This window comes from Stomoxys calcitrans, chromosome 3 (genome assembly GCF_963082655.1).
Source record: "Stomoxys calcitrans chromosome 3, idStoCalc2.1, whole genome shotgun sequence".
Taxonomy (NCBI): domain Eukaryota; kingdom Metazoa; phylum Arthropoda; class Insecta; order Diptera; family Muscidae; genus Stomoxys; species Stomoxys calcitrans.
The window spans coordinates 155,993,094-156,018,775 of record NC_081554.1 but is presented as its reverse complement, the minus strand read 5'-3'; the positions used below and the strand labels follow the sequence as shown (position 1 = coordinate 156,018,775).

Here is a 25,682-nt window from a genome sequence, read left to right as displayed (position 1 = left end):
TTTTTTACTTAAATAAGTATCCGGTTGTAGTGTTAGGTTATTAGTGTCGTCCTAGATGGGATTGCTTGGTTAGCTATTAACTTTCGTCTTTGCATGATGGGGAGGGGGTGGCATTACTTAAGGTTTGCATTGAAACTTTTTTAGTTATTGAAGATTATTGCTGGTGAAGATGGGTGGGGCCAGGTTGTCTAAGAGTTATGCATTTCCCATTATGGGGTATTGATTTTTTTGTTGTTCTTTGTTGCTGGAGGATATTTTTTTGAAATCTGCTATGGTTGTTTTTTTGTGTTTTTTTTGCATAAAAAGAGTTTCTATGATTAGGTGTTAAACTTAATTATTAATTTGCAGTTTGATGCTCTATGGTGGCATTTTTATCCTAATTTTATTGAACTATTATATGGGGTGCTGACAGTAGAACTGTCACTGTGGCAATTATTGTGAATAGGGTGAAGACAATTAAACAAAATCTGCAATAAGAAACATTTGTAAATATAATGATAAAAAAGTTTTTTTTTTCTTTTTTTTGAAAAATATTACCGATCCACAACCATGGCCGCAAATTTCCAATCACTTATTAATTCGGCCTCATCATCGGCTTTGCGCATGCGCGCCGTTATAAATTGCAATTCTTTAAGAATTAAATGTAAATCTTTGTGATTACAGCCAATGGCGTTATGATGCTCTTCAACCGTCGTGGGACGGCCAAAACTCCTAAAAATGAAAGAAAAATGAATAAGAATCCTTTAAGTCTATGACATTATATCTTACGCTGATGAGCCTATGGCTGTCTGTGACCCCGATACTGTATGCCGGAAATCATCATCGATGTCCAGCACATTGGCCAGCAGGGATTTTGAGGAACGCTCTTTCAGCTCCAGTTCCTTCATGCGATTCGTTAGTAGTATATGTTTTCTTGTGATTTTACGACCAGGCCGACTCATGCGTAAAATCCAGGGCAGCCATTGCAGAAAAACGGAACGTATCTATCGAAAAAAAAAAAAATAAAATCAAAAAGTCATTAACATTTACTATGAATATTTGCTTTTAATATTTTACCCATGGTGGCATTTCATGTATGTCCGCCGTGCGATGATGATAATTCAGTACCACAACCGTCAGCACCACCGATGAGGCAACCATGAACATAATGCAATTGAAATAGGTACCTAAGTATATTGCGAGTAAGCAAATAGAGCAAAACAACAAATTTTGTTCGTTTGTTTTGTTTACAAAAGGAAGGAAAAAATGAGAAACAATTGTTTTCCATTAATAACTTTAGATCATTTCTTTCAGATATTTCAACAACACACACACACACATACAATTTAAATACGTGAGAGAAATTAAAACTTTTTGAGTTTTCTTTATTTTTTTTTTAGTTTTAAGTGTAACTACTTCTAAAGTTTTTGTATTTATTTTAAGTTTTTTTTTGTATATAAAAGTTAGTGGTTTTGAGAAAAGAAAATCAAAATAATAGTAGTGTTTTATTTTTGTGGTGATGGATCTTTTTTTTATGGGTGTCTTAGGCAGTTATTTAGAGGAGAAAGTGCATACGAAGTTTTTGCAGAGTTCAAAAAAAGTTTTTACTGCCATGCTTTACATGCTCAAATCGTGCTTTAGTCTAATTCAAACATACATTCAAAATACAAAATATTATCTTTAAAAGATATTAGGTGTAAAAGTCTATTATTTGAGGAGCCTTGAAGAAACAGCAGCAACAGTTTGAAGCTTAATGACTTTATGTGGGTAACATAGGGGATGTTGGATATTAAGAGAGATTTGGGCTTATTATTGATGAAACCTCCTTCACCCCGGAGTCTCTCCTGAGAAAGCTACAATAAACAGGAAGCTAGAATGTGCCGCCAGTTCCCTATCAAAGCTATAAAACATGCTTGAATTCTGGAGCCAGTATCCAGTAATTTTGAAGAAATAAGTTCTTCAGAGATTTCAAACATCAGAAAGTGCCATCTTTTGTACAGCTGTAAAGTACAAATAAGCCATTCTTTGGATTAAGTTGAGTATTGAATGACAGGCGAAGTTTTTAAGCCTCGTCCACCAGACCACAACACCATATAGCCAACGCCCAGTGGGCCAGATATTTAAAGCTTTCTGTAAATGGAACATTCTCTCTTCCCAAAGAGACTTTTGCCGTCGTGGGTATCTTATATCTTCTGCTAAAAAAATCAACTTTTTTCTTAAACCACTTATGTCACGTTCGTCAGCCCACTTCTCTGTGTACGTAAAGCTTCTTAAAGTTACTGAAAGTGTCGGATAACTACTTTTAACAGCTATGGGCATCACTTTTCCAGCGACAACAATCTATTATATAACAAGTAAAAAGGCGTAAAATTCGGCCGAGCCGAGCTTTGGATACCCACTATCTCGGGTATATATGTAAACCACCTTTCGTCAAAAACCGTTGAAAAATGCATACCCTATGTCCCATAGCAGCTATATCGAAATATGTTCCGATTTGGATCAAATACTAATTAGTACAAGTCATTGTTCAATTGTGTATAACAAAACATTGGCCTTTTAAGTAGCTATATCTAAAAAAACGATCTGAACCACATACGATACGGATGTCGAAAAGATTAACATAAATAACAGTGTCAAATTTCAGTGAAATCGAATTATAAATGCGTCTTTTATGGGGCTAAGACTTTAAATCGAAATATCGGTCTATATGGCTTCTATATCGAAATCTGGACGATTTGGGCTAAGTTGCAGCAAAATGTGGAAGAGCCAAATACAACTCACTGTCTTAAATTTGGGCGAAATCGGACAATAAAAGCGATTTTATGGCCCCAAAACCTTAAATCGATAGATCCGTCTATATGGCAGCTATATTCATATCTGGACCGATCTAGGCCAAATTGGAAAAGGATGGTGAAAATCCTAAGGCAACTCGTTGTCCCAAATTTCGGCGACATTAGACAATAAATGCGCTTTTTATGGGCCCAAAACCTTAAATCGATAGATCGGTATTTATGGCAGCTATATTCAAATCTGGACCGATCTGGGCCACATTGAAGAAGGATGTCGAAGGTCCTAACACAACTTACTGTCCCAAATTTCAGCGACATTGGACAGTAAATGCGCCTTTTATGGGCGCAAAATCGTAAATCGAGAGATTGGTCTATATGGCAGCTATATCCAAATCTGAACCGATCTGGGCCAAATTGAAGAAAGATATCGAAGGGCCTAACATAACTCATTGTCTCAAATTTTGGCAAAATCGGACAATAACTGAGCCTTTTATGGGCCCAAAACCTTAAATCGAGAAATCGGTCTATATGGTAGCTATATCCAAATCTGAACCGATCTAGACCAAATTGCAGAAGCATGTCGATGGGCCTAACACAACTCACTGTCCCAAATTTCAGTAAAATCGAATAATAAATGTGGCTTTTATGGGACTAAAACCCAAAATCGGTGGATCGGTCTATATGAGGCTATATGAAGATATAGTCCGATATGGACAAAAAAAGAATCTGTGCAAAATTTCAGCTCAATATCTCTATTTTTAAGGACTATATATTTAAACAGACAGACAGATTTTCCCACGAACATTCCATAAAATAACATTGGCCTACTTTTCACATACCAAGGATAGCTGTCCTATTTACGTTTAAGCTCAATGATAAGGGATCTCCTTTTAAGAGCCAAGTTCAGACGGCGTTTCGCATTGCAACACCTCCTTAAGGGGATATTGGTGCATGGCCCTATGCCTCACTAGCATTAGGAGAGGATAACCACCGCTTAACAGAAATTTTCTTTGTGAAGGTCTCGCCAGGTTTCGCAACCAGTTTTCATCTTCATAGGCGGACATGATAACAACGTCCTGTTTACATTATTCAAGGTATGCTCAATGTCCAGAAATTACATCATTGTATACTTCTTGATAGCGTGAGAGCCTTCTATATAGCTGACTAGATCATGAAGCGCGGTTTCTGTGAACTTGCCCTTGCTGTAGGTGCGCTGTAATCGAAATATACGATCTCTGGAATCTTTTTCTGTGGTAAATATTTGTCAGCCTCTGTCAGAGTCTTTAATATAAAGGATGACAGACTTTGCATATGGTTTATCCAGAAAGGAACCAAAGAGCAGAGCAGAGTAAAAACTTGTTATGAAAATTTGAGGCCAAGTGTAGCGCAGACCGTTCCACCCCCAAAACTCATATGGGACTTATATGAAAGGTACTTGATGCCGGGACGTAGCCAGGGGAGGGGGACTAGAGATGCTCAAATTTGAATGGTAGCGCGTATACATACTTATTACTGTTTTGTAGTTTTAAAATCCTGGCTACGTCTCTGATTTGATGTACAATAATTAGGAGCCCGATCCCCAAAAATTTTACTGAAATTGTTCACATTGAGTTCTGCTATTTTAGCATGGTCTGCAAATCTACTCGGGAACGTCCAGGCACAAAGATTCGGGTCGTCTAAACTTTACTCCGATATTATTGTTTTTATACCCTCCACCATAAGATGGGGGGTATACTAATTTCGTCATTCTGATTGTAACTACTCGAAATATTCGTCTGAGACCCCATAAAGTATATATATTCTTAATCGTCGTGAAATTTTATGTCGATCTAGCCATGTCCGTCCGTCTGTCTGTCGAAAGCACGCTAACCTCCGAAGGAGTAAAGCTAGCCGCTTGAAATTTTGCACAAATACTTCTTATTAGTGTAGGTCGGTTGCTATTGTAAATGGGCCATATCGGTCCATGTTTTGATATAGCTGTCATATAAACCGATCTTGGGTCTTGACTTCTTGAGCCTCTAGTGTGCGCAATTGTTAACCGATTGGGATGAAATTTTGCACGACGTGTTTTGTTAAGATATCCAACAACTGTGCCAAGTATGGTTTAAATCGGTCCATAACCTGATATAGCTGCCATATAAACCGATCTGAGGTCTTGACTTCTTGAGCCTCTAGAGGGCGCAATTCTTATCCAATTTGAATGAATTTTGGCACGTAGTATTTTGTTATGATATCCAACAACTGTGCCAAATGTGGTTCAAATCGGTTTATAACCTGATATAGCTGTCATATAAACTGATCTGGGGACTTGACTTCTTGAGCTTCTAGAGGCCGCAATTTCTATCCGATTTGGCTGAAATTTCACAAGACGTTTTAATTGTTACTTTCATCAACTATGTCCAAAAAAGTACAAGTCGGTTCATAACCTGATATAGCTGCCATATAAACCGATCTGGTATCTTGACTTCTTGAGCCTCTAGAGGTCGCAATTATTATCCGATTTGCCTGAAATTTTGTACGACAGATTCTCTCATGACCATTAACATACCTGTTTATTATGGTCTGAATAGGTCTATAGCCCGAAACAGCTCCCATATAAATCGATCTCTCTATTTTACTTCTTGAGCCCACAAATGGCGCAATTCTTATTCGAATTGGCTGACATTTTACACAGGTCTCCAACATATAATTTAATTGTGGTCCAAACCGGACCATATCTTGATATCGCTCTAATAGCAGAGCAAATCTTTTCTTATATCCTTTTTTCTGCTTAAGAAGAGATGCCGGGAAAAGAACTCGACAAATGCGATCCATGGTGGAGGGTATATAAGATTCGGCCGGGCCGAACTTAGCACGCTTTTACTTGTTTTTTTTTTTATACTCACCACCGAAGGATGGGGGTATATTCATTTTGTCATTCCGTTTGCCACACTTCGAAATATCCATTTCCGACCCTATAAAGTATATATATTCTTGATCAGCGTAAAATTCTAAGACGATCTAGCCAATGACCGTCCGTCTGTCTGTTGAAATCGCTCTACTGTCTTTAAAAATAGAGATATTGAGCTGGAACTTTGGACAGATTCTTTCTATTTGTCCATAAGCAGATTAAGTTAGAAGATGGACTATATCTTGATATAGCCCCCATATGGACCGTTCCGCCGATTTAGGGTCTTAGGCCCATAAAAGCCACATTTATTATCCGATTTTGCTGAAATATGAGATAGTGAGTTGTATTAGGCCCTTCGACATCTTTCGTTAATTTCGCCTGGATCGGTCCAGATTTGGATATAGCTGCCATATAGACAGATCCTCCGATTTGGGGTCTTAGGCCCATAAAAGCCACATTTGCTATGCGATTTTGCTGAAATTTGATACAATGAGTTGGCTTAGTTCCTTTCACATATAGACCGATATAGACCGATCCTCCGATTAAGCCACATTTATTATACGATTTTGCTGAAATTTGGGACAGAGAGTTGTCTTAGGCCCTTCCACATCTTTCTTTAATTTGGCCCTGATCGGTTCAGATTTGGATATATCTGCCATATAGACCGATCTCTCGATTTAAAGTTTTGGGCTCATAAAAGGCGCATTTATTGTCCGATGTCGCCGATATTTGGGACAGTGAGTTAAGTTAAGCCCCTTGGCATATTTCTGCACTATGGCACAGATCAGTAAAAATTTCGATGTGGCTGAAATTTGAGACAGTGAGTTGTGGTAGGCCTTTAGACATTCTTCTTCAATTTGGTCTAAATCAGTTCAGAGTTGAATATAGCTGTCATATAGACAGATCTCTCGATTTATGGTTTTGGGCCCATAAAAGGCGCAATTATTGTCCGATGTCGCCGAAATTTGAGACAGTGAGTTAGATTAGGCCCTTTGACATTCTTCTTCAATTTGGCTCAGATCAGTCCGGATTTTGGATATAGCTGCCATATAGACCGATCTCTCGATTTAACCGCATTTTGACGAAAGGTGTTTTACATATATATGCGTGGTGATGGGTATCCAAAGTTCGGTCCGGTCGAACTTAACGCCTTTTTACTTGTTCATTCTTTTTTGATAAAATTTGAAACAGTGCGTTTTGAAAGACCTCTACACCTTTGTGTCAATCATCGTTCAGATCGGATCATATTTGGATATAAAATGCAAAATTATAATTACCCAAATAAATATAAAAAAAAGGTATTTATTGGTTATTTACCCAATAAATACACAAGCGTTGGATATTTACCTGGTTGAAACCCATCTCTGCGCACAGCTTATTCGGATCCTAACCCTATAGAAGTATTATGACATCATTTGCTTAGCAGACGGGTTCGAATGCCTCCTCAGTCTGCATCCCCCCAAACCCATATGAGACTTAAATGAGAGGTTTGTGATGCAGGGGCGTAGCCAGGGCGAATGCAACTTAATTCTTAATTTTTATACCCTCCACCATAGGATGGGAGTATACTAATTTCGTCATTCTGTTTGTAATTACTCGAAATATTCGTCTGAGACCCCATTAGGTATATATATATTCTTGATTGTCGCGACATTTTATGTCGATTTAGCCATGTCCGTCCGTCTGTCCGCCCGTCTGGCTGTCGAAAGCACGCTAACCTCCGAAGGAGTAGAGCTAGCGCTTGAAATTTTGCACAAATACTTCTGATTAGTGTAGGTCGGTTGGAATTGTAAATGGGCCATATCGGTCCATGTTTTGATATAGCTGCTATATAAACCGATCTTGGGTCTTGACTTCTTGAGCCTCTAGAGTGCGCAATTCTTATCCAATTGGGATGAAATTTTACACGACGTGTTTTGTTCTGATATTCAACAACTGTGCCAGGTATGGTTCAAATCGGTCCATAACCTGATATAGCTCTCATATAAACCGATCTTGGGTCTTGACTTCTTGAGCTTCTAGAGGGCGCAATTCTTATCTGATTTGAATGAATTTTTGCACGAGGTATTTTGTTAGGATATCCAACAACTGTGCCAAGTATGATTTAAATCGGATCATAACCTGATATAGCTGTCATATAAACAGATCTGGGGACTAGACTTCTTGAGCTTCTAGAGGGCACAATTCCTATCCGATTTGGTTGATGACGAATTTTGTTCTTACTTTCAACAACTGTGTCAAATAAGGTTCAAATCGGTTCATAACCAGATATTGCTGCCATATAAACCGATCTTGGATCTAGATATCTTGAGCCTCTAGCGGTCCCAATTATTATCCGATTTGCTTGAAATTTTGTACGACGGATACACCCCGATACAGCTCACATATAAATCGATCTCTCTATTTTACTTCTTGTTCGAATTGGCTGACATTTTACACAGGTCTCCAACATATAATTTAATTGTGGTCCAAGCCGGACCATATCTTGATATCGCTCTAATAGCAGAGCAAATCTTTTCTATATCCTTTTTTTGCCTAAGAAGAGATGCCGGGAAAAGAACTCGACAAATGCGATCCATGGTGTAGGGTACATAAGAATCGGCCCGGCCGAACTTAGCACGCTTTTGCTTGTTTAATGTAATCTTGTCTACGTACTTATTATTGTTTTCTAGTTGTAATATGCCCCCCTCCCTCCTAAAACAAAATAAATTAAATCCTGGCTACGCCCTGATTTGATGTTTAAAAATTAGAGACCGCTCGATACCCAGAAAAAGCTCTAAATATTTCATTTCCTTTTATGCCAGTTTCGTGTGTTTTTAAGGTTGGCAAGGACTTATTGACACTGGAAATCTAGTTTTGTACAACAGATTCGTACTCCACTCCTAAATAACCAAATAATCTTAAATGAACCCCTTATGTAGTAACATTCAGATCTAGCTTTTTACCAGTCTTGTGGCCGCCTTTCTTTTTGGTCCTAGTTGAAGTTTGTATTTTGAGTTTTACAATGACTTCCTACAACCATTTTAATATGGTCCGTAAATCTACTCCGGATCTTCCAGGCACAAAGATTCGGTTCGGCTTAACTTTTCTCCGATATTCTTGTTTTTTTATACACTTCTCAGAGTACATTAAATTTCTTTCATGGCTCCACAAATATTTGTTGAATTTTTATTTCGAAAGAATCAATCAAAATCAAATCTTATAGCAATTTTAAAAAAAAGTACTTTATTGTATTTAACTACCTTTAGAAAAACTCAAATTAACATGCTATCAAATTACCATGCATAACAAAAAACAAAACTACTTCAACAGAAGATTTAACTTTCGATGAATGAGATAAATCAATTAAAAAATTCAAATTAAACTGAGCTACCAAAAAGCTTTGCGATACATTTGTTAAGGTTTCATTTAAATGCTTTAAATTATTTTTGTTTATTGTTTTATGATTTCTCTTTTCTTTAGTTTACGTTTCAATGAATTAATGTCGTTTGAATGCTTGGTATGAATTAAATGACTTTTAACGATTCTTTTTTAATGTTTTTTTTGGTTTTTTAAAGATTTCTAGCGAAAACTTGAAATGATTTAGTCATTTTTGATACTTGGATATTTGATTTTATTTAGTTTCATTGTGGACTTTCACTACAGGATTTACTTATAGGCCATTGCTATGGACTAGGGAAGCAATTAGCAAATTGTGGTTTCTCTAAAAAGCTGCCGGCTATTTTACTAGCATTTTTGTTACTTTAATTATGGCTTAAAATTTTTTAAAACATATTTAATTTGTTTACAGTTTCGGTTTGTTTAGTGAATACCATAATGAATGTTGTTTTAGTTTTTTTTCTTTATGGTGTTTGTTTAGTGGGGTTTGGTTTAAATTTTTCTTTTTTGGATTTTGGGCAAAGACAGGTGCCTATGGCTTGCAATGTTGCATAAAAAATGAAAGGAAATTATATAAAAATGTATAAGGTAATAAAAAATGATTCAAAAACACTTTGTATTGAAAGGAAATGAGAGAATAGGTTTTGCTTTTCTGTTCTGTTTTCAAAGCTTTGAATTCAAGATTTCTTAAAATTTTTAATATACCAAAAAGTCAAAAATTCCGTGGCCGACACGGGACTCAACTGCTTGATGAAAGCGCTCTTTATCCCGATGCTATAACGGTGCAGTGACAATCCATTGCCTACTCCTTGAAAAATATGGAGAAATCCAAGAAACCCATGGTACGACCAAGACTGTCGTAATGCTAGTGATACCAAGAATGCGGCATACAGAGCAACCCTGCAATCAGTAGCAACACTCCAGATGAAGAAGAGATATTAGGAGACAAGGAGGGAGGAAAAACGTTTATTCCCCAAAAAGAAAAGTTAAATTGAAAGCCGAGAGTGCAATCGAATTGAGATGATTAGGCATATGCATCAGGATAGTTGCGCGATCTGGCCAGGAGAACTTATACCCGATGATTGGAACCTCAGCCTACTAAGTCCCGTACACAAGAAAGGATACAAGAAGGGATGTGCCAACTATAGAGGAATAGATCTCCTCCCCATTCCATACAAGAAACTATCGAGTGAACTGTGTGAAAGATTTAAACCTACAGTCAATGAGATAATTGGGCTCTATCAATGCGGTTTTAGGCCAGGTATGTCCACCATAGACCAGATATTCATATTGCGCCAAATTCAGGTAAAGACCCGAGAAGGACAAATAAACATCTACCTTCTCTTTGTTAACTACAAAGCTGTTTTCGATAGCCCTATACGTTCAAAGGTATTTCCAGCCATGTCTGAGTTTGGCATTTATGCGAAATGTCACTTGCAAGATGATACTTGCTGATATACGTGCCTCAATAAGAAAGCAGACGAGACAGTACTTGGAATGTTTGAGAGAAATTTTCTTCATAAAATTTGTGGAGCACTGTACATTGATGGAGGCCATCGTGGCGCAGAGGTAAGCATATCCACCTATGACTCCGAACGCCTGAGTTCAAATTCCGGCGGGAACATTATACAACGTTTTCAGAGGTGATTAGTAAGGGGATACTAATGCTGGCTACATTTGTGAGGTAACTTGCCATGTTAAATCTACTCTGCCAAATGGTCTCGCTAAGCGTTACGCTGTTTGGATTCGGCATAAAAAAGTTGGCCCCTTATTATTGAGCTTAAACTATAAACGGATTGCACTCTTTAATGTAAGAGAAGTAACCCCTGTACTTCATGGAGTGTTCATGGGAAATTTAGTAGTTTGAAATGATGGAAAGTATCGGCGTTGTATGAACCACGAAATGTAAGAGCTGTATGACGAAGTTAGCATAGTTAAACGTATCAAAATACAACGGTTGCGTTGGCTAGGTTATGTTGTCAGAATGAATGAAGAAGTTTTTGAAGGCGATCACTGTGGTGCACACAAACCAGGACGACCAAAAGCTGATGGAATGATCATGTGGTAAAAGGCATCTCGAATATTGGTGTTTGATATTTTAGCAGGAGACCAGAAGATCGAGGCGCTTGGAACGCTATTCTAAGTTCGGGTAATGGGTAAAATATTTTGTCATACTCAATTAAAGTTAAATAAAAACCAGTAAGGAAAGGCAAAAGTCGGGCGGTGCCGACTTTATAATACCCTATACCAACAATTATAAATTTGGGCAATAGATATATGTATGTGAGAGATATATTAAAAACTGAACACACTTTTTTCGATCAGCTTGTTTGAAAATTGTTGTTACTTTGGCCACATTAGTGGAAATCCGACGATAAATACATATTGGAGTTATATCCAAATCTGCACCGATTTTTACCAATAGAGTTCGTCCTTAAGCCAAAAAGTGACATGTGCAAAATTTCGTGACGATGGGACAAGAATCTTACGTTCCCCCAGCGTGGATTGCATTTGTCAAGTTCTTTGCCCGGAATTTATTTATAGGCAAACAAAGTATAATGGATAAGAATTGCTCTGTTATTGGAGCTATATCAGGTTATGGACCGATTCGGGGCATACTTGGTTTGGATATTGGGGACCATATTAGAAGTCGGTTTGCAAAATTTCAGCCAAATCAGAGAAGAACAGCGAATTTTAGGGGTTCAAGAAATGCAATTGAGAGACTGGTTTATATTGGAACTATATCAGATTTTAGACCGAATCAGACCACAGGGGAAGTCACTGCTAAACCGGATAAGAGGTGAGCCCTCTAGAGGCTCAAGAAGTCAATATCAGATATGGATTTATATGGGAGCTGTATCAAAACATGGACCGATATGCTCCATTTACATTTCCAACCAACCTAATCCAATAGAAAGTATTTGTGCAAAATTTCAAGCTTTAAACCTTCGAAAGTTAATCTGCTTCCGATAGAACGACAGACAAACGGACAGACAGACTGACAGCGAGCGCAGTAGTATATATACATAATGGGGTCTTAGACCAATATTTGGATTTGTTACAAACGGAATGACGAATTTGGTATACACCCATCTAATGAGTACAACAACGAATATTTGGTAAAAAGCATATCTCTTTGGTAACTTCGGTGAGTTTGTCGTTTATTATACCCTCCACCATAGGATTCGGGGTATACGGATTTTGTCATTCCGTTTGAAACACATTGAAATATTGATCTGAGACCAAAAGAGGTGCATATATCCTTGATCGTCTTGACATTCTAAGTCGAATTATCCATGCCATCCATCCGTTTGTCTAAAGCATTCTGACTTTTGAAGGAATAAAACTAGGCTGGGATTGTAATTGGGTTATATCGGTTTATGTTTTAATGCCATATAAACCGACCTTGGAGACTGCCTTCTTTAGCCTCCAGAAATTGCAATTACCTAGAGGCTTCTGAAATCAAGATCCTAGATCGCTTTATATGGCAACTACATCAAAAGATAGACCGATATGGCCCATTTACAATCCCAACTGACCTACGATAATAGGCAGTATTTGTGTAACATTTGACTGCTTCGAAAGTTAGCGTGCTTTCGACAGAAAAATGGACATGGCTAAATCGAAATTGAATGTCAAGAGGATCAAGAATATTTATTTGTTGTGTACTTTGTTGGGTCTCAGATCAATATTTCGTGTTACAAACGAAATGACGAAATTAGTTTACCTCCATCCTATGGTGAATGTTACCAACGTTCGAAATGCCCTATTAACCTGGGCAAAGAGAGAAATTGGGGAACTATTACTTTGAGAATGTCAGAAATTGCTTGTATCTCTACGTCGCCAAAATCTGTTCAGATATCAAATCTGTTCAGATATCAAAGACAAAACCTGGAATATTTGAAAGAAGGATTGTTCGTAAATTTAATGAACATCGGAGTCGTATTAACCACGAGCTGCATGACGACATTTACATAGTCAAACAGAACCAAGTATATCAATTACGTTGGCAAGGTCATGTTGTAGGTGACTAGAACCTTACATTTGAATCGAATATCTTAATCTTGCGCTTTGGAGTTTTAAAGAAAATATTCAGTTTTTTTATGCTCTATAAATTATATCTATGAGCCAGAGTTATTGCACTGTATTGGACTGGCGTATCTGGTGTAATTGCTATGAAATTCGTAATTTGTTCGCAATAATTTGAGTTTTAAGTTCTCTAATCGTTTTAGATCAGATTATTTGATTGACTATTCAAGCTTGAGACCAAGATTTAATCGAATAATCTGATGTAATCACATCCTGATCATTTTAGATCCTTTGGATAGAAATAAAAGACTTGCATCGAGGAACACTTCCACAAGTATAAAATATTTAATACATTTCTTTTCAATTACAAAGAGTTTTTAATTTTGTGCCTGTATAAAAATTAAAATAAAAGTGTGTTTGATAAAACTTAAACTAAAAGAATATCATTCCAGACAAAATAGTTCAGCAGAAAGTTCATTAAAGCTTGCTCTGGGATACTTCAAGGAATCCTACAACTTCATTTCAAAGCATTTGAATTTGGCCAATATTTGTTTGCATAGTGGGAATTGCATGCTGGTCTATTTGGCGTATAGTCAAAATTTCGTTTACAATTTTTTACATTTTGTGTGCTTATAAATGTTTATATACCGATTCCAAGCTGTTCTAGAATTGAGAGGCATAAGGTGCCGCATAGTTTTTGCTCAAATTGTTTCCTAGCTAAAAATCCTAAATGTCATTGGAGTCATCACATGAGATTCTCGCTTTGAACAACTTGGTATTGGTTTTTATACATTTTATATCGATATACATTATCGAGTTGTTGTCTTGTTATTGGATTTGGTTTGATTCTTTTATTTATATAATGTTTCGCTATATGTACGTTTAATAGTTGACTTTTGATTTATAATATTTTATTGTTTATTTTATTATAGAGATAAGGTATTTTTATGACCACCACCGTTGATTAGTTGTGTATTGATTTTGTTTGTGACATATCAATATAATGAATTCCGACGCTACAAAGTTTAAATGGATAATATTTTTTTTGAACCACCACCGAGAAATTGGTTATACTTCTCTTCAAAGAGGTGTAGCACTGCTGCATGACGTTCAGACTCGGCTATAAAAACGAGGCCCCTATCATTGAGCTTTAAAACTTGAATCGGATTGCCCTTATTGATATGTGAAAGTTTGCCCCTGTAGCTTAGTGGAATGTCATGGGTAAAATTTGCATTTGGTCATTCATAACGAAAAATCGATTTTCGACTCTTTAAATTATACATATTCTAGATCGTCTCTGCTGTTGTTGTTGTGGCCACATAACTCGCCTTGTCATATCGAGCATCACAAGCACTCAATGTTTACTCAAGAGTCGGTGACGCCCGAACTCTAACTAGACTGTCCACTCGATACCGTGATGACGATTTATACCACACAAATGCGAGTTCAGAGTTTCAACCCGTGTGGTGCTTTCTGTCAGCCAGTGTCGATACAGGTTTTGACCGTCGTAAAATTCTAAGATGTTCTAGCCATGTGTGTCCGGATTAAGCTAAAAATATCTATCCGGCTTCTGCTAAAAATATCTACATCTACACCAAATTTCTACCAAGCCAGGCAAAAGCAACCAATTTAGGCCAAAGTTAAAACGAATGTTGGAAGTCCTAGCGAAACACTACTGGCAAAATTTCAGCTCAATCAGACAACAATTGCGGCTTCTAGGGGCTCAAGAAGTCAAATGGGAAAAAGACCCTTTTAAATGGCCCCTACATCAGGTTAGGAGGCCACCGCAGAGCAAAGGTTAGCATGTCTGCGTATGACACCGATTGCCTGGCGTGAACATTAGAAAAATTTTTCAGCGGTGGTTATTCCGTCCATTTGTGAGGTACTGTGCTATGTAAAAACTTCTCCCCAATTAGGTGTTGCACTTGGACTCGGCTATAAAAAGGAGGCCTCTTCTCATTTAGCTTAGAATTGAATCGGACAGCACTCATAAATAAATGAAAAGTTTGCCCCTGTTCCTTAATGGAATGTTCATGATTGCATCAAATTTGAATTTGCATATTAGGTTATAGACCGATTTGGATCATACTTAACACGATTTTTGGGAGTCTGAACACAACAATATGTGACAAATGTCAGCATGTTTCAGCTTTGGATCGTTAAAGAGATTTCCACTGACGGAATTTGAAACATATTCAATTAATATTTTTAATACCCTCCACCAAAGGATGGAGGTCGAAATATTCCTCTGAGACTCCATAAAGTATATATTCTTGATCGCCATGTCATTTTAAGTCGATCTAGCCATGTCCGCCCGTCCGTCTGTCTGTCGAAAGCACGCTAACTTTCGAAGGAGTGCTAGCCGCTTGAAATTTTGCACGAATACTTCTAATTAGTGTAGGTCAGTTAGGATTGTAAATGGGCCAAATCGGTCCATGTTTTGATATAGCTGCCCTATAAACCTTTTAAGGATCTTGACTTCTTGAGTCACTAGAGGGCGCATTTCTTATCCGATTTGGCTGAAATTTTGCATGAGGTGTTTTGTTATGATTTCCAACAACTGTGTTAAATGTGATTCAAATCGGTACATAACCTGATAAAGCTGTCATTTAAACCAATCAGGGGTCTTGATTTCTTGAGCCACTAGAGAGCGCAATTCTTATCGATTTGGCTGAAACTTTGCAAGAAGTGTTTTATTATGACTTTCAACCACTGTGCTAAATATGATTTCAATTGGTCCATAACCTGATATAGCTGACATATAAATCGATCTGGGATCTTGACTTCTTGAGCATCTAGAGGTCGCAATTATTATCCGATTTGGCAGACAAATACTTCTCTCATGACCTTCAACATGCCTAACAATTATGGTCTGAATCGATCTATAGCCTGATTCAGCTCCCATATAAGCCCATCTCCCTATTTTACATCTTGAGCCCCTTAAGGGCTCAATTTTTATTCGAATTGGCTGAAATTGTACACAACGACTTCTACTATGGTCTCCAACATTCAGTTCAATTATGGTCCGAATCCGAAGTTTCTGTGGAAATTTAAATTTTTTCGTTGGACCTCACTTTACTTTAAGTGACCATTACAGAAAATGTATTCCTCTAGCCGAACGTAGAATAGATGTCCAAGCTTCTCGATCTTCTGCGATTCTTCTCCAACCTCTGACGCCAAGTGTAGAGATGTCGCTCTCCACTTGGGCTCTTCACAGACATTTTGGTCTTCGCCTTTTTGCGTTTTCTTTTATGGTCGCCTTTAAGAGAGTTCTTTGCTGGAACTTCTTCATCCATTCTGACAACATGACGTTTAAATGTGCTATCATTGTCATACAACTCACTATGGTTCAAACGATACCTATATTCTCCATTAACGCAGACTGGTCCATATATTTTACTAAGAATATTTCTCTGAAATACTCCAAGTACCGCCTCATCTGGTTTCGCAAAGCCATACAACAGCATGGGTAGTATCAGTGTCTTTTATAGTGTAATTTTCGAGGGGTGGCTTTGCTCCTCGGCTACTTGCTCAATCAAGTAGCATCTGTTACCCAATATTATCCTTCGTTTTAATAAAAACTGGTGTCATTTCTTTCGGTTACGGCGATGCAGTTACTTCTTTCAAAGTTGAAGTTCTCAACTTTCTCTATTTTCTTTATCTGTGGGAAGAAATATCATTCACTTTGTCTTATCTCCATTTACTGGCAGACCCACATACGTTGATTCTCTTTTGATACTTGCAATTGCTTCTTCCGGTGATGAACCCGTAATATCGATGTCTTCGATTAGACAACCTTCAGTCTGTCAGCATGTTTTCCGATTAGACGGTGACCTGTCATGACAGACACAATGATTGAGACGTCTCTTCTTGTCAATGACAACAAAGCGGAAGACCTCTTCAAGTCTAGATTAGGCCACATAGTTGAATGCTCACAGCCCCCTCATTGTGAGCATCTATCATTCGTTGTCCTTCGGGCCTGGTCCTGAAAACTTAGCTTACGTGTCGCTAGAGGCATATCCACAGATTCCAGTATACCTAGAATGTGTAGGGTAGTTCCTAGTCTCGCAAGCTCGTCCGCTTTACAATTCCCTGGGATATCTCTGTGGCCCGGCATCCAGAACAGGCGAATTTTGAACTGTTCAGTCATCTCGTTGAGAGATCTGCGAAAGTCGAAGGCAGTTTTTGTGTTCAGAAATACGTTCTCCAGGGATTTAATGGCTGCCTGACTGTCTGGTCATCCTGCAAAGTCGTATCAGTTTTGAAACGATACCAAACTCAGACATGGCCTGAAATACCCTTGAACGTATAGGGATGTGGAAGGCGGTTTTGTAGTCAACAGAAGTAGGAGTTGATTTGTCCTTTTCGGTTCTTTTCCAGATTTGGCGTAGTGCAAATATCTGGCCTATGATGGATTTACCAGGTCTAAGGTCACACTGATAGGGCCCAATTATTTCGCTAACTTAAGACATTAATTTTGCACACAGTACGCTCGATAGTATCTTGTAGGAGATGAGAAGGATACTTATTTTTGCCTTAGTTGGCATGTTCCGCCTTGTCCCCTTTTTTTTTATACGAGATATAGTATGCTGAGGTTCTTATCATCAGGTATGCGTACTTCTAGCCAGATTGCGCAGGCGAGCTGATGCATACTTTTACAGTTCAGCTGGCAACCCATTGGCTCCTGCTGCATTATTGTCATTTTGCCAGGTTTTTGATGTGTGGACCTCGTTCTGACTAGTTGGTGTACATTCTATACCATCATCAGGGATTGTTCTGTGGTATACTCATGGTCACCATAATCGGGTACTAGCAGCTAGGAAATGTGTTCTTTCCATATCATCAGCACACAATCTGTATCTGTGTAAGTCACTATATTTTCTTCTTTGTAAATGCAGTAGGATGTGCTTGCATCAAAGTTATCGGCTTGATGTTTAAATCTTTGGTACAATTTTCGGACTTCATTCTGGCTTCTGAACATCTCGATTCGCTTACACTTTCGTTTTTCATTTCCTTCTTCCTCTTGCGGAAGAGACGTATTTTCTCTCTCCTTTTTTTCTGATACCTCTCCTTCATCTGGCGCGTTGCTACTGATTGCAGGGTTGCTTTGTATGACGCATTCTTGGCTTCAGTAGTTTTTTGACTCTCCTGGTCATATCTTGGGTTCTTTGAAGGAGGGTTCTGGTACCTAAGCACAGATTCCGTGTCATTTTCCATGGAGTGGGCAATGGATTGCCACTGCGCCTTAAAGTGCTTTCATCCAGCAGTTTGAACAGTTGAGTGGAGTATGCCCTTGCCATCTGTTATGTTTTCAGCTTTTCAATGTACAGATTCCGTGGAGTGTCAGATCGTACTTTTCTCAACATGCTCAAACGGGTGCGAACCTTTGCTGCAACAAGGTTGAATTCCTCCCATCTATCGCAACATGATCTGTGTGGTTTCTCGTGTTTTGATCGGTCGACAACAATGTGGCAGTGTGAATCCTTCGATGTTGGAATCCAGGGCTGCTAACTACCATGTTCTTTGCCGCTGCGAAGTATATTGTCTTCAATCCATTATAGGAAGTTTCCCCGTGGTTGTTAAATTTTCCAACTGCTGGCCCAAAGATATTTTCCTTTTCTACTTTCGCTTTCAAATCTCCCAAAAAAATGTATAAAAAAGGCGGGACAGCGTTTTTATTCTCTTTTCAGGAGCTCGTAGAAAATATCCTTGTCCATAACGGAGTAAGGGGGAATGAACAGACGATTTGGAGGTGAATAGTGCTGGCAAAATATCGATGGCACTATCGATATTTTATTTTTTTGTCTGAATATCGATTGATATTGACACTGAATGTATCCTATAAGATACATTACGCCCATAGAGGGCGCAATTTTGATCCGATTGGGTTAACATTTTGTGTGATGATTCTCTCATGACTCCCAACTGACTCGCATTACACTGAGATGGATGTTAGGGCTTTGCCAAACCGTTATATGCTCAAGTAAGACTTTTTTTAGCCGATTTCGCCGGAATTTAACATAGTGTGTTGTATAGATTCGTGCGATATATTTCATTTATTTTTTTCGATTTTGTTCGCCACCAGCTCATATCCGTCATATATAAAGATTTATATCATGGTTGGGTTTCCTAATGTTTTAACAGGTGTTTGTAGCTTTATGTACACGAATGTCATACGCTGTGCCTCTCCACCATAGTATGGGGGTATAATAAAATCTTCATTCCGTTTGTAGCTCATCGAATTAATGATCTGGGGCCAACAAAGTATATCTATTCTTGATTGAATTGACATTCTAAGTCTATTTAGCCATGGCCGTTCGTTCGTCTCCCGGAAGCACGCTTACTTTCGGAGGAGTAAAGTTATAAGCTTGAAATTTTGCAGAAATACTAATTATTAGTTCAGGCCAATAGGGATTGTGAATGGGCTTAGTTGGTCCATGTTTTGATATAGCTGCCATATAAACCGGTCTCCGATTCAAAACCTGAAATAACGCCCAAATAAACTGATCTCCTGATTATACTTCTTGAGCCTCTAAAGGCCAGGAAAGACTTTTTATAATCCGCCTTTTGGCGGAAGTTTTGCAGAGCGACTTTTTCTATGTCCTCCAACATATGTGACACGTATGGCCTGATTCTGTCTAAAACTGATGTCCCGATTGTACTTCCTTAGCACGTAGAGGGCGCAATTCGTGTCTTATTTTTATACCCACCACCGAAGGATGGGGGTATTTTCATTTTGTCATTCCGTTTGCAACACATCGAAATATCCATTTCCGACCCTATAAAGTATATATATTCTGGATCAGCGTAAAAATCTAAGACGATCTAGCAATGTCCGTCCGTCTGTCTGTTGAAATCACGCTACAGTCTTCAAAAATAGAGATATTGAGCTGAAACTTTGCACAGATTCTTTTTTTGTCCATAAGCAGGTTAAGTTCCATATCGGACTATATCTTGATATAGCCCCCATATAGACCGATCCTCCGATTTAGGGTTTTAGGCCCTTAAAAGCCACATTTATTATCCGATGTTGCTAAAATTTGGGACAGTGAGTTGTGTTATGCCCATCGACATCATTCGCCAATTGGCGCAGATCGGTCCAGATTTGGATATAGCTGCCATATAGAGGGATCCTCCGATTTAGGGTCTTAGACCATAAAAGCCACATTTACTATCCAATTTTGCTGAAATTTGGATCAGCAAGATGTGTTAGGCCCTTCGACATCCTTCGTCAATTTGGCCCAGATCGGTCCAGATTTGAATATAGCTGCCTTATAGAGGGATCCTCCGATTTAGGCTTATGCCCATAAAAGGCTCATTTATTTTCCGATGTCGCCGAAATTTGGGACAGTGAGTTAAGTTAAGCCCCTCGACATACTTCTGAATTATGGCACAGATCAGTTAAGATTTGGATATAGCTGCCATATAGACCGATCCTCCAATTTAGGGTCTTAGGCCCATAAAAGCCACATTTATTATTCGATTTTGCTGAAATTTGGGACAGTGAGTTGTGTTAGGCTCTTCGACATCCTTCGTCAATTCGGCTCCGATCGGTCTAGATTTGGATATAGCTGCCATACCGACTGGTTTCTCGATTTAATGTTTTGGACCCATAAAAGGGGCATTTATTGTCCGATGTTGCCGAAATTTGGAACAGAGATTTAAGTTAATCCCCTACACATATTTCTGCAATTTGGTCTAGTTCGATCAAGATTTGCATATAGCTGCCATATAGACCGATATCTCGATTTAAAGTCTTGGCCCCCAAAAAGCGGCATTTATAATCCGATTTAACTGAATTTTGACACATTGACTTATGTTAGGCTTTTCGACATCCATGTTGTATATGGTTCAGATCGGTTTATTTTTACATATAGCTACTAAAAAAACAATATTTTGTTATACACAATTGAACAATGACTTGTACTTATAAATAATTAGTCCAAATCGGATCATATTTCGATATAACTGCTATGGGACATAAGGAATGCAATTTTCACCGGATTTTGATGAAAGGTGGTTTACATATATACCCAAGGTAGTGGGTATCCAAAGTTCGGCCCGGCCGAACTTAACGTCTTTTTCTTGTTTTCTTCTACTTTTTAATGATTTTTTAATTTTTATTGGGTTGCCCAAAAATAATTGCGGATTTTTTAAAAGAAAGTTAATGCATTTTTTATAAAACTTAGAATGACCTTTAATCAAATATACTTTTTTTACACTTTGTTTTCTAAAGCAAGCTAAAAGTAACAGCTGATAACTGACAGAAGAAAGAATGCAATTACAGAGTCACAAGCTGTGAAAAAATTTGTCAACGCCGACTAAATGAAAAATCCGCAATTACTTATTGGGCAACCAATACTTTTAAAGCCTTAGTTAATTTGTGTATCAAATTAATTTAATGTTTTTTTTTTTATTTTAAGTTTTTTGCCTATTAAAGCTCATTTTTATAATTTCTCGTTCATTTTATTATGTTTAAATAGTTATTTCTTATGTTGGCTCGATGACAACACCAATAGTGCTCCAAAGCAGTACGCATATTTTTTATGTAACTAAAACCTAGAGAATAATATTGGATTTTAAGAATATTGTATTTAATTTAATTTTTTTATTTTATTTTAAATTTTCTGATTAGGGTTTGTTGTAAAAGAGATTTCCACGCTTTAGAGTTTTTATTCTATTTCAAGAACTTCAAAATGCAGGCAACTACAATAACTTTTATTTTGGATTTCTATTTTTCTTTTAATAAATGCCATTTTTTGGGTTTTAGGGGTTAGTAAGCACAGTTGGTCTTTTTTTTCGAACTTTCTAATCTGAGTGAAGAAAAGAGTTAGGGGTTAGCTTTGGTTTTCTTTTTCGTATTTTGTTTTGGTTGGAAAAGTTAATTTAGTTTTAGCTTCTACAGTTTAGAATAGCGTGAAGAGATTTTTTAACGAATGTGAATACCTAACAATGGTACGGCTTCACTGGTTTTGGTGATAACATTACCGACCAGTAGAGAAAACACTGTTTGGGACAAGAGAATTGTAACACCTGGAAAATAAAATTTTTGTATGATGATGATCAGTTTTAAGGTTTTACTTTTTGATTTGGAGCTGGGAAGGATTTTTATTTTTGTTATAAATTTTCTTTGGAAGCTTTGCGGCTGGAGACATTGCTTTTTCGGCGTAGATCCTACACATTCCGATATTTCTTTTAATTTGAGTTGTAAAAGATTTTTTATTTTTTTTTTTGAAATTTAGTAAAGAAAATTTTGTGCGATTTAGTTTAAGAGCTGGAGTTTTAGTTTTAATTTTCATTTTAGTTTGAAATTAAGTATTGTGTCGAGATTTTGTTAAAGATTGTTTGTTATAAATGAAGATGCAAAAAAGAGTACAGAGAGAAATTTTAGAAAAAATTAATTAACAATTTGGTTTTTTTTACTTGACCGAGACGCTGACCCAATCCTTAGACCAGAACCGGTTGAGTCATGTCATTAGTCACTTGATAAGTCATATGCTGATAATAGGGACATACAATGAATGATAGAGTGGCAAAGAAAACCTCGCTTTAATGGATGAAAACAACACCCAAAAAAGTAACACTTTAGCCATAAACGAACTTTTCGACAACTAAACTCCTTAATGGAGAACGTTAAGATTTTGTTTACGATAAAATTACAAAAATTTGTGATGAATACAAAGGGCGGATATTTCTGTTTGGCGCAAAATTATTGTAGCCTTCATTTTGCTGTAAATAAAGCATTTTTGGCTGAAAAGAAAATTTGAATTTTTGTGTAAAAGAGCCATCCTTTACCATAGACGAAGTTGGTAAAAGTTTTTCCATAACCCAAATGACTTCAACATCAAAATGTTGTAAATACACAACTAACGTTCAACTAACTAGTAAAAGCGTACTAATTTTGGCCGGGCCGAATCTTATATACCCTTCACCATGGATTGCATTTGTCGAGATCTTTTTCTGCAAACAAATGATAATGTACCGATTCGGACCATAATTGAATTGAATGTTGGAGACCATAGTAGAAGTCATTGTGTAAAATTTCAGGCAAATCGAATAATGCACTTGCTCCCTTTAGGGGCTCAAGAAGTAATATAACGAGATCAATTTATATGGGAGCTGTATCAGGTTATAGACCGATTCAGACCATATTTGACACGTACGTTGAAGGTCATGGGAGAGGGTCACGAAGTCAACATCCCAGATATGTTTGTATGGCGGCTATATCAGGATACGGACCGATTAAAACCATATTTGGCACAGTTGTTGAAAGTCATAACGAAATACCTCGTGCAAAATTTCATTTAAGTCGGATAAGAATTGCGCCCTCTAAAGGCTCAAGAAGTCAAGATTCAAAATCGATTTATGTAGCAGCTAAATCAGATTATGGACCGATTTGAACCATACTTAGTACATTTGTTGAAAGTTGTAACGAAACATGTAATGCAAAATTACAGCCAAATCGAATAAGAATTTCGATGAGGTTCAAGAAGTCAAGACCCCAGATCGGCTTATATGACAGCTATATCAGGTTATGGACTGATTTCAACCACAATTAGGACAATTGTTGGAAATCATAATAAAACACCGCATGCAAAATTTCAGCAAAATGGGATTAGAATTGCGCCCTGTAGTGGCTTAAAAAGTCAAGATCGGTTTATATGGCAGCTATATCAAAACATGATCCGATATGGCCCATTCACAATTCCAACCGAACTACGGTAATAACAAGTATTTGTGCTAAATTTCAAGCGGCTTTACTCTTCGAAAGTTAGCATATTTTCGACAGACAGATCGACTTAAAATGTCATGACTATCATGATTATATATACTTTATGGGGTCTTAGACGAATATTTCGAGGAGTTACAAACGGAATGACGAAAAGAGTTTACCCGGAATGATAAAAGAGTATGTTATTATACTTCAAAGGGTTAAACCGGATCACTTCTCCAGAAATGGTCTTAAAGAAAGCATAAGACTGGCTACACCTAACGGTCTGAATCTTAACACGTAAAATACTCAAATCTGTCAGTTTACGAGAAAGATAAAGATTTGCCAATTTGAACCGCCGCGTTTCCTTAGCACAACGATTTTGATAACCGACAAGGTCAAATACTTTGGAGATATCTTAATTAACTGAACTAGAAGTGTTACAATCTGGAAATGGGACTCGGTTGTATGGTGGACGGTATTGAAGATAAAGGCCAATAGAGGACTTTACAACAGGTTACGGGAAATAGTTGTCTAAACAAAGGCATAGCGGGAGGAAGCCATCGATGCAATAACACAATTCTAGATGATTCGAACCCAAGCAATCAGAATCATAGACGAACAAGCTAACCACGAGACCACAGGGCCACGTTGATCTACTTCATGAAGTGATGGAATCTATTTAACCATTTTATGAATATGCGACAATCCTTATCGTTTGGGAGTTGAACCATAGCGGAGTAAAGAGGAAGGAAACCGCAGAAGACTTGGATGTAACGATCAACGGATTGTCATCAAAGAACTTGGTTAATGCAGAACCTTTTAAGGCAACGTAAAATAACGCAGAAAGTGTGAGATGAACCGTTAATTGGTCTTTTGGGCTTTTGAGACGAGTAAAATTACAAGACGAATTAGCAATGTCCGTCAGTGCAAATCACGTTACTGCGTTTGAAAATTGAGATACTTAGTTGAAAGTTTACACAGATCATTTTCTTTCCCTAGATTCGAAGATGGATCATATTATGCTATACCTTGATATAGCTTCCATACAGATTTATCTGATTATTTAAGGTCTTAGGCCCATAAAATGCGTATTTACTATCTGATTTTGCTGAAATCTGGCACAAGAATTGTATTAGTCCCTCGTCATCCGTCCTTAGTATGGGTTAGACTTACCATTGTTTACTTATACAAAGGCTGTCCCAAAAGTAGCCGACTTGACATATAGAAGGCGGTAGTAGTAAAAATAGATATTTTCGCGAAGTGATAACCTTCAGCTTTTTATTAAAACACTCAAAAATAAACGATGTCAGTGAATTTGTAGATTGGTCTAGATTGGGCCACATAACTATAGTGTGTTCACAATCCCCACTTTGTGACGATCTGTCATTTGTAGCCCTTCGGGGCAGATATTGGAGTCTAAGCCTACATGTCACTAGAGGCATACTCATAGATTCCAGTTCACCTGGAGTGTGTAAAAAAGTTCCTACTCTCGCAAGCTGCTCTACAATTCCCTGGGATATCTCTTAAGCCAGCCACCCAGAACAGGTGAATTTAGAACTGTTATTGATAAATCTGCGATAGTAGAGGATAGTAGAGAGGCGATATTGAATTGAGAAATACGTTCGCCAGAAATTTGGTGTTTGTCTGACTGTGTGAGAAGATATTTATGCCAATCGTCGTTATGACATTATATCTTTGCCATTCCACCACTTCTTTAATTGCAAGGATCTCCGCTTGATACACACTGGAGTGGTAGCGTAATCTTCTTGATATGACCGGTTCTGGTTCATTAGAGTACATTAAAAATTCCAATCAGTCGTGAAGTTTGGAACCATTCTTATAGAAGTCTATGTAACTTCTATTACGAGGTGACATTGTTATTCTAATCGGATCTTCAGGAACA

The 25,682-nt window shown here is 37.6% G+C and overlaps 1 protein-coding gene across 1 annotated transcript in view; it reads right to left on the bottom strand.

Moving 5' to 3' along the window:
- Positions 1-288: 288 nt before the first annotated feature.
- LOC106088479 (acetylcholine receptor subunit alpha-type acr-16) overlaps positions 289-25,682 on the bottom strand; it is a 351,721-nt gene continuing 326,327 nt past the window's right edge. The window contains exons 7-10 of the mRNA XM_059364259.1: positions 1,057-1,166; positions 769-983; positions 538-711; positions 289-467 (exon numbers count right to left, since the gene is read on the bottom strand). Coding sequence (XP_059220242.1) covers positions 383-467; positions 538-711; positions 769-983; positions 1,057-1,166 — 584 coding nt within the window. The 3' untranslated portion in view covers positions 289-382. The remainder of the gene's footprint in view (positions 468-537; positions 712-768; positions 984-1,056; positions 1,167-25,682) is intronic.